This window comes from Balaenoptera acutorostrata, chromosome 15 (assembly GCF_949987535.1).
Source record: "Balaenoptera acutorostrata chromosome 15, mBalAcu1.1, whole genome shotgun sequence".
NCBI lineage: Eukaryota > Metazoa > Chordata > Mammalia > Artiodactyla > Balaenopteridae > Balaenoptera > Balaenoptera acutorostrata.
The window spans coordinates 68470359-68480656 of record NC_080078.1 but is presented as its reverse complement, the minus strand read 5'-3'; the positions used below and the strand labels follow the sequence as shown (position 1 = coordinate 68480656).

The 10298-nt window shown below is 49.7% G+C and overlaps 1 protein-coding gene across 1 annotated transcript in view; it reads left to right on the top strand.

The window, feature by feature from the left end:
• Nucleotides 1-1702: 1702 nt before the first annotated feature.
• The window catches only part of KIAA1755 (KIAA1755 ortholog), a 31830-nt gene continuing 23234 nt past the window's right edge, over nucleotides 1703-10298 (top strand). The window contains exons 1-4 of the mRNA XM_007193370.2: nucleotides 1703-1747; nucleotides 2597-2794; nucleotides 6457-7780; nucleotides 8270-8467. Of these exons, the coding sequence (XP_007193432.2) occupies nucleotides 1703-1747; nucleotides 2597-2794; nucleotides 6457-7780; nucleotides 8270-8467 (1765 nt within the window). The remainder of the gene's footprint in view (nucleotides 1748-2596; nucleotides 2795-6456; nucleotides 7781-8269; nucleotides 8468-10298) is intronic.

Here is a 10298-nt window from a genome sequence, read left to right as displayed (position 1 = left end):
AGATGAGCCTTTCCCTGTTCCGCCAGATTGAACCCGCACCCCGACTTCAATGTGAAAGTAGTCCCTCCTGGGCTTGTACACTTGTGTGTGTGTGTGTGTCCCCTCTGGGCTTACCAATGACAGTGCCAGGACCCTTTCCTTCAGAATGGGGGCTGTAGACATTCATTCATTCCTTCATTCATATATTCATTCTATAGATAGCGATGGAGGGCCTACCTTGTGCTCAGCTCTGTGTGGGTGCTGGGAACACAGCAGTGACACCAACATTTGTCTAAATGCCCTGGGCTAGCGTCTCCTATTTTACAGCCTCCTGGCATTAGAATCTTTCTGGGATGGAGACATGCTCTCTTCCTCTCCCTCAAAGTCTTTATTTCCCTGGCTCCAGGGGCCTCATTTATAAAAGTGATTTTTCTGTTCTAAATAAGCTCCCTTTACGCTGGATTCTTGTTTATTCTCATCTTCCTTTACATCCTTCAGCGATAGATAGACTCAGAACTTGCAGTCAGTCTGGGGCAACCAGAATGGCTTTCATCAGGCTTTTTTAAGAGTCGAAAATCACAACCCTTGGATCCTAGTACTATACCTGGTTGGGACCCTCTGGCCTTGTCCCACATGCCTATTTTACAGCTAGAAAAGGTGTGATTCAGAGAGGGACACTTTATTTATCCCTCCACATTTACTGAGCACCTATATTGTGCCAGGCACTGAAAACCCTAGAAGAATAGGAGTCAGTGCCGGCTGTGTTAGTTTCCATTGCTGCTGAAATTAATGACCACAAATTTACTAGCTTACAGCAGCATAAATGTGTCATCTTGCAGCTCTATAGATCAGCTGTCCAACATGGGCCTCGCTGGGCTCAAATCAAGGTGTTGATGGGCTGCATTCTTTTCTGGAGACTCTCAGTGAGAATCTGTTTGCCTTTCCCAGCTTCCAGGAGTCGCCCACATTCCTTGGCTTTGCCTCCGTTTTCAAAGCCAGCAGCATTGCCTCTCTCTGATACTTCTTCCACAGTCACCTTTCCTTCTGACTCTCGGCCCTTCTGCATTCTTTTCTACTTTTGAGGACCCTTGTGATTGGATTGGACTCACTTGGATAATCCAGAATAATCTCCCTACTTTAAGGCCACCTGACTAGCAACTTTTATTCCATCTGCAACCTTAATTCTTCTTTGCCATGTAAGGTTCCAGAGATTAGGATGTGGGCATTGGGCGGGGGGAGCATTATTTTGCTTACCACTCCTGTCCTCAGGGAGCCCGGGGTCCACTGAGGGAGACAAAAATCAGCGTGGGATTTGCCATGGGAGCCCAGAAATGGGGACACCTGACCCAGCTAGGGTGGGAGTGGGAGATCAGAGAAAGTATCCTAGAAGAGATGAGAGCTGACCTGGATCTTGCAGAACGAGGAGTTAGCCTGGTGGGAATGGAAGTAGAAGGCATCCCTGGAGGAAGGAACAGCATGTGCAAAGTCCTGGAGGCAAGGGCAGGAACGTGTGTGTCATAGTGGCAGAAGCCTAGGGAGAGCAGTGAGGCTGGAGGTGAGGCCAGGTGCTTTCTGAAGGCAGTGGCGAACCTTTGAGCAGGAGACTGACAAGGCCAGGTTTGCATTTGAGAAAGATCACCCAGGGGTCCTGGTGGAGAAATGTTGGAGAGGAGGGAGACTAGAGATGGGAAACCAGTGAGGAGGTGATTCAGTGGAAGAGGTGATGGGGGCCTGGATCTGGGCAGAGCAGGCGAACAGAGCGGAGAGAGTGGGTTGGTGAGCTGATGGAGGCGAGAAGACTGTATAGGATGTGGCTGAGGGTTGTCTGTGGGCAGGGGAGGCAGGAGGAAGGGGCGGGATGATGAGCAGATTTCTGCTTTAGGAGTCTGACTGGATGGGGAGGCAATCACTAAGGTAGGGATGTGGGGGGAGAAGTAGGCTTAGGAGGGTATTGAGTTAGATTTATGTATTGATGGTCTGTGCCCCATAAACATCTAGAGGAGGCATCCTGGATAGATGAAGATGGAGCTCGTATCAATCACATCAACTTGTATCAGTTAGTTACTGCTGTGTAACAAACCACCCCAAATGAGTGGTATAAAACAGCAATCACTCATTATCGCTCATGCGTCTGCATGTGGACTGGGGCTTGTCTCATCTAGGCTGGGCTTCGCTGGTGGCTCAGCTTCAAACTGCAGGTCTGCAGGTCTGCAGGTCAGCCAGGTGGCAAGATTTGGGGATGCTGACCTCTCCTTTCCCTCTGGCCCTGACCTGGATGCCTTCGCCTGTTCCTCTACTCCACCTTGGATCAGCAGATGACATTTGAGCAAAGATCTGCAGGAGGTGAGGGAATGAGGATGTCTTAAGGAGGAGTATTCTAGGCAGAGGGAACAACCAGTGCAAAGGCCCTGAGATGGGATTGTTCCTGGTATGTTTGAAGAACAGGAAAGAAGGCCAGTGTGGCTGAAGGGGGTGTGTGAGTGGTAGGGTGTAGCAGAGGAGTTCAGAGTTAGCAGGAGCCTTAGTTATCTGAGGCCAGGAAGGTCAGGGGAAGTGGCCCCTACCCTTATTATTATTGCTACTATCACTTTTCATCCTCTCCTCCTTTCCCCCACAGGACCCCCCATCCTTGGATGCAGCCATCCAGCATGCCCTGGCAGGCCTCTATCCCCCTTTTGAGGCCACAGCACCCACCATCCTGGGTCAGGTGTTCCGTCTCCTGGATTCTGACTTCCGGGGCGATGGACTGAACTTCCTCCTGGATTTCCTGATCCCTGCCAAGCGCCTGTGTGAACAAGTGCGCGAAGCAGCCTGTGTAAGTCAGAAGGGATGTGGGACCGGGGGACAAGCTCTCCCAGAAGGCCAGGGGCTGGAGGTGAGCAGAGAAGGAGGTGGGCTGGTGAGTGTGTTGTTGAAGAGCATGAACTGGGGACGTGGGATGGCTTTCAGGTATCACTGCTTGCTCCAAAAAAGACTTCAGCCCCACAAATGGACAGGAAGGTCACTTGGCCCTTTACCCTCTGACATCTAGGAATCAATCATGTTTGCACTTTGACTAACAGGGAGGGAGGCCAGCCTTGTGGGTCTCTGGCCCCCCAGGAACTGGCATTGTGGGCATCATCTGGCTGTCTTGGCTGAAGTGGTGCAGCTTCAATGGAAATAGTAGAGAATGTCCCAGACCTTCCCTGGAGCCCTCGTGGCATCAGGACTCTCACTTTCTTCTTTGGAGACTCCTTCAACCCAGATCTCAGGGAGGCCTCTCCTGAGGCAAAGGGGAAAGAAAAGTGTTTTAGGCAGGACTCACTGGCTGCAAATGACAGATCCTTACTCAGACCAGGACAGGGTGATTTGGACCAAGGCCTGAGATGTTCCACTGATCAAACTCCTCGAGGACTCTTTCTGTCTCTTGTCTCTGCTTCTACTGCTTGCCAGAATCATTCTTACAGGCTAGGTGTTTCTCAAGGCTGGAGCCCAGGGCAGCAGTAGGATCAAAATCCTACTCTGGAGAGGAAAATGAACTCCTCCCCATCAGTTGCAGATAGAAAATCACAAGGAAGGATCCTGATTGGCCAGGCTCGGGTCCTGTGTCCCTGCTTGGACCAATCCCTGTGGCAAGAGGAATGGGGTACCAGGATCGGCCAGGCTTGGATCCTGTGTCCATGCTTGGACCAATTATTGCAGCCAGAGGAATGGGATACCAGGATTGGCCAGGCTTGAGTCATATGCCTACCTCTAAGCTCAGAGGGTGGAGACTGTTTTAAGAAAGGGTGGGGAGAGGCCTTTGGAGACCAAAGCCTCAGATGCCCACTGCTAGAACTTACCCACACCCTTCACAGAGTTGCTGACTCTGCCCTACTCTTCTGTTATTCAGTGCTCACCCCTACTGCCCCAGCGTCAAGCATCGCTAACAGCATCTTAGGTCCTACTAGCCTTTCCTGAGTTGGTCATGCCTGTCGGGGACCTGGCACACCAGGAGGACAAATAAGCAGAGGGACCATGTGCGTCATTTCAGTGATAGAAAGAAATTGAATGTAGCAGCTAAAAGTTCAGGCTTAGGAGCCAGAATTAGAGATGGTTGGAACTGGAAGGAAATAGATCATTCATTTAAGCTACTTAGCACAGTGCCTGACACACAGAAATAGCTCCATACACATTTGCTGTTCTTTTAGGAGAAGGAAGAGTCTCACTGAAACATTGTAGCCAATTTCCACACATCCATGTTGACATTATTTAACCCATATCCTCCCCATCCTTATTTCTTCTCCCTGACAAGCTGTACAACTGCCTGCTTCCTTTATTTGGCCATTAAAGTTGCATTTGCACTGTCTCTTTCCCCATTTCTTCCAGGGACAAGGGTCACAACATTTAGATTTCTTTATTTTCAATTATCTTTAAGTTTAATCATAATTATAGGTGAATTCGTGTCGTCTCAGAGCAGGGGGTAGTAGCGTGGGATTAATGTATGCCCTCAGGAGTCAGGTGCCCCAGGTTCAAATCCAGGCTCCATCACTATGAAATTGGGGGATCTATGTCACCTCTCTGAGCTTCAGTTTTCTTATGTAGGAAGTGGGAATGTTAATAACACAGGATGTATGTACCTCACCAAGATGATACACACAGCTTAGCCCAGAGCCTGGCATGAAGTAATTGCTCAGTAGCTGCTGGCTGTTACTTTCCCACTGTCTCCTTTCTCCCTCTGAAATAAGAATGTACCAGCCTCGGAGTCTGCCTTTATAGCCACCAGCACCCAGAAAGACAGCCACCATCAATGAAGTCTAGAGGGACTAAGGACAGATACAGCCGACTCCAAATGTGAAAGTCTAGGCACAAGTCCTGCTTTTGCTACTTGTCAGCTGTGTGACTATGAGGCAATTCTTTAGCCTCGGTTTCCTCATCTGTAAAGTTGAGGAACTTTCCTGAACTGCCTGCACCACTGAGTTACTGAGAGTCAAATAAGATGATCGCAACAGTCATTTCTATGGTGCTTTGCTATTTGCAAAATACCTCTGGGCTGTTTCGTCTCGTTCACTGAGAAGGTGATGGAAAGGATGTTGTAAACAGCAGAAGGCTATGTGAAAAGGCTGGAGTAACACAGACTCGTGGGGTTTATGGATATGAAGCTTCTTGGAGACAGCCGAATCTGCAGTGTAACTGAAATGAACTGGTTTATCAACATGGTAGGTACAAGTATGGTCAGATCACATTATTTCCCCAATTAATCATTCCAGGAAACACCTGCTTAATTAACAGGAAGTTTAGTGTCACCCTCTGGAGGTCTCCTGTATACACATCCAAATTATATGAGATTATCCAGGGCTTATTCGATCTGTAGGAATCAGATCAGACTCTTTTCCAAAAGTCAGGTAGAGAAAGACCTGTTTTCAGTCTGGTGAAGCTGTTGTTTCTGTTGTTGCCACATGGTATCACTGTTGAACACTGGGTCTGCACAGCCCTGACAGCCCCCTGGAGAGGCCCCAGGATGACTTGCTGTGTCTACCTCTATAGAGAATTGCTGGCACCTTCTGTTTAAATTTTTTTTTATTGTTTAGCCTCACCTGCCATGTTGTTAACTGCTAATGGGAAATAAATAAATAATAAACAAACAGATAAATATTCTGGGTCTGACTTTCAGACCCAGAAGAGCGGAATGATTTTTCAGGGCCAGCCAGCAAGTTCGTGGCAGGGTCAGATTTCCTAACTTCTCACTTAGTAGCGTTTCTACTTCACTCTGTAATCTCTCTACTTTACAAATTAGAGAATGGAATAAAGGCAGTAAGTAACCTTTTTTAAAAATTGGAAATCCTACAATTTTTCAAAAGGTAAATATTGTCAAAGGGAGAGGGAAATAATATTTATTGAACATCTACTTATTCTATGTTATGCATTGTGTTGGTTTTTAAAAAAACATAAATGTATTTATAATCTAACTTAATCCTCATACCAACCCAATAATACCACTATGTATCATTATTCCTATTTGCGAATAGGGAAATGGAGACTCAAAGAAGTTAAGTCATTTGCACAAATTAGTGATTCAGACCTTGGAAACCATGTCTCCCTGGCTAAAGGGGAGGGTTTAGCTTGAGCTGGGTTGAGAGAAGTTTCGATAGGTGGAGAGGAGAAGGGAGCCAGCAGGACGATCCTCATGGGAAAGGCACTTGCTAACTGGTGCCTGGCACTCAGAGCTTTTCTCCTTTGGCCCAGTAGGCTAGCAAGTATTTTCAAGGTCAGGGCCAGGACTAGGGTGAGCCAGAGGCGTGGAAGGCACAACATTTAAGGAGGCGCTCCCTCTTGGGGCTGTGTGACTTGCAGGATGCTGAGAGTGGGGCCTCCTTGGATGCTGTGTCCTAGGCACCTTTCTTGCCTCACCTGAGTCCCCGACCTGTTCAGGGTTCCTTCTGGGAGAGGGAAGGAAGCAAACCCGTGGGCGCAGTTTTCAGGGCCAGATTCTCTGATGCCATCCCCTTCTCTTTGCAGACCCCCTACTCACACCACCTCTTCCTGCATGAAGGCTGGCCTCTGTGCCTGCGCGATGAGGTTGTGGTCCACCTGGCATCCCTCAATCCCCTCTTATTGCGCCAAGGTGACTTCTACCTCCAAGTTGAGCCCCGGGAGGAGCAGTCCGTCTGCATCATGATCAAGTGCCTCTCTGTGGACCTCCACACAGTGGACACGAAGCCTGTTCCCGAGTCATCCTACCCTATACTTTTCACCCAAGCCTGGCTGGAGGCCATCAACAGTGACTTTGAGGGCAGTCCCCTACACAACTGCCTGGTAGCTTCAGAAGGTGGGATTGCCCCTGTGCCCTGGACCAAAATAACCAGCCCAGAGTTTGTGGATGACAGACCCCAAGCAGTAAATGTCCTCTCCCCAGCCTGGAGATCCCTTCAATTAGAGGCACTGGATTTGAGCAGCCCCCAAGAGCTGCACCAGGCCAGGTCCCCAGGCAGCCAGGTGCTACTTGCCCAGAGTTTGGCCAAGGACAAGGGCAGGACACATGGGGACAAGTATCCAGGACTCATCAAAGTGGAGCAAGCTGGGCCTGGGCAGGCGGGCTTCAGGATGGAAGAAGTGGCCAGCCAGGACTTGGAGGGAGATTATGTGTCTCTCCTGGACTTTTCCCAAGAGAACCGAGGAGGGTCTCCCAGTAAGGAGGTGGAGACATCCAGTGGGTATCCTTTTGGGGCACAGGAGGAGGGAATCCCTTTCTCTCAAAGGATACTGCCTCTCTCAGGGGCCAATGGGGGGCCTTCTTTGGAAAAATGGACTTGTGAGAAGCCAGCAAGTTCGGGGGAGAAACCCTGTGTTTGGGACTTGAGGAGAAAGGTTAATCATAAAGTTCCCACCCAAGACTCAGAACACCAGCCCCAAGAGCCCTACCTCAGCGTCCTTGTAAACCCACTGCATTGTGCCTCTGGCCTCGGGCCAGGTGTCTCAGAAGAGCCATCTCCCTCCGAGACACAGGGACCTCTGGGAGACTCAGAGAATATAGTCCAGTTCAGTCCGGGACCAAAACAAGCATCCTCTGCCCGGCTGCGCCCAGCTTCCCCTCCTGCTCCTCCAGCCCCTGAAACCAAGATGGAAGAGAGGACCCAACAAGAAAATGGGAGACTTCCCAAGCCTGTGGCCAGGCCCCGTCAAAACACTTCCCCCACTCCTGGGCTCAAATTCTCTTTCTTAAAGAGGCAGAAGCAAGGCCCTGTGACCCAGGAGAAAGCCTCATTCCAGCATGATGGGCCCTGGAAAGTCTTGTGTTCACTCTACTCTCCCAAACCCAACCGAGACAAGTGCTTGGGGAAAGGTAAGTTGCCCACTCACTCAGCTGGACAGGGGAACTGTTCTCTGCATGTGATCAGGTGACAAGGTGGCACAGGCTGTCAGGGACAGAGACCCACCTGGCCTGGCTCAGTCTCAGGGATTTAGAGCATGGGGTGGCATGTCAAAAGGCTTGAGGTCTCATGGGCCTGGAACTGAGCAAGGTTCTGTGATTGTGTTGAGATGGCCTGAGTCTACACCCCAGCTTGGCCACGCACTGGCTGGGTGAACATGATCAAGGACGTAACGTCTCTAAGTCCAGGTCTCCCTGTCTATACAATGGGGATCTCGTCTGCCTCCTCAAGTTGTTTTGAGGGTCAAAGACACACCAGAAGTAAGGAGCTTAGCACAATGCCTGCCCCATAGAAGGAGATCAATTTTGTAAGCTGTTACTATTAGAATGTGAAAGAGAAAACATTTTCCATGGGAAAATCCATCTTCTGCTTAACACTCTTTGTTGTTTTTTTTTCCGCAGCTGGAACAACTCAGACCAAAACATCTGGCCCAGACGCTGACTCAGACCCACTGACCGAGGAAAAGGCTGGCTTCCCAGAAGCTTCTGCAGGCCCTCCAGAAAAAGGCCCCACTCTGAACGAGGAGCCCCCAGGGCCTGAGCCCAGGTTTGGGGCTCTGAGCATGGAGATCTTCCATTCCAGGATAGCATGCCTGCCAGGTCCTCAGGGATTGTAGGGGCAAGTGGAGGTGGAGGGGAGAGAGCTGTGGGGATGGGGAATGGGGCTGGGGTCCCTGAGTACCCTCAGATGCGGGTGGGTATAGGGGAGGCAGGGAAAGTCCTAGAGGCCTGTGTTCTGGATCAAGCCTCCCTGGGACTCAGATTCCATATGTTTCCAATGAAGGAGGTTAAAGCAATTTCTAGCAATCCATCCATCCATCCATCCTTCCATCTTACTTTCAGCGAAGCCATCAAGGTGGATGTCTTAGGTCAGGTTGCCTAGAAGCAGAGCCTAAGACAGGGATCCTTGGAAAAGTGATTTCTTTTATTGAGGGTTGCTCTCAGGGGAAGGGGAGTAAGGGAAGCAGGGCAGGGCAAGGGAGGAGCTAAGCCTGGATGTGGCCTGATTCCCCAGGGCGGGGGATGGGGGATGGGGGCCGGTTCCTGGAGCATGAATTCCATCACAGAGATGGTTCCATCTTAAGGTTCAGGGGCTGACTTTTGTACCCCTGGATCTGTCAGTCATCAACTGCAGGCTGACCCTGGGATAGGGATGCAGGTGAGCCCATGATCCAGTTCAGCCGAGGGCAATTCTTCAGACAAGGGGAGGTCTCTAAGCCAATTTACAGACAATAATTACAGTCTCTGGGGGACGGGTGCTCTGGCCTGATGAAGGGGTCTGGTTGGGCACTAACATCATCCAATACTGAGAGCATTATCACTCCTGCTTAATATTTATTCATCTTTGCAATTAATATTTACTGAGCACCGCTGTGTGCCACGCCCTGGGCTTAGCACTGAGGATTCAGCAGGGAACCAAGCCTGCCCTCAGGAAGCCTATATTCTAGTGGTGGAGAAAATTCAACAGGTTATTACAATACAGTGTAAAAAAATTGTGACTGTGGGGCAGTACAGGGGGCTGTGGGAGGACAGATGAGGCCCCTGGCCTAGGCTTGGGGTGGAGGAAGTAATGTGAAGCTCAGTCCTGTAGTATGAGTAGGTGTTATCCATGTAAAGTGGTGGGAATGGTGTTCCAAGCTGAGGGAACAGCATGTGCAAAGTTCTGGCAGCAAGAGAAACCACCGTGCTTTCTGGGAACTGAGTGTTCTGCAATTCTGTTTTATTTCATAGACTTCTAAATCTCTGCAGGACACGTCTGTGGGGACATTGCTCTGTCATTTTGAAGCTCCTGGGGAGCTTTGTCTGTCACCTTCTTGGTCATCACTGTTGAAGCTCATGCTGTCTATTCCCATATTAATGTACACAGAATCTCACGATCCTTTTAGGGCTGTCATGTTACAAGAGCTCAGATTTTATACATCCAAGTCCCTGTTCTTAGAGGCTGGAGACCTTCATTCTAGTTCCAGCTCTACCCCGAGCTCCCTGTGTGACCTTGGAAGAGTCACTTGCCCTCTCTGAGCCTCACGCTCCTCCTTGTGTAAGAGGAGAAGGAGAGGAAGCAGATTGGACTTGACTCGCTGTCACTCTTTCCACAATTACGCTCTTGTAATTTGTTTGGCTTGCAACATATACTGATGGGTCCCAAGTGCCCGAACTGTGCCTGGCACATAGTTGGTGCTCAAAAATATTGGAGTGAATGAACATTCTCCACATGAATGTTCTTTCCATTCCCTTCCTTGACCTCCTCTTCATCAGCGATCTTGTCCTCATTACCCCAGCTCCTCCTCCCATGGCCGTCCCCCATAACTCACTGCTCCCTCCCTCATTACAGTGTCTCTCTTCCCAGATCACACATTACCTCAATTTCAATAGCCCTTTTGTCCCCCAGAACTCTCAACCCATTGATCCAACCACCTTTTCACTGTCCCTC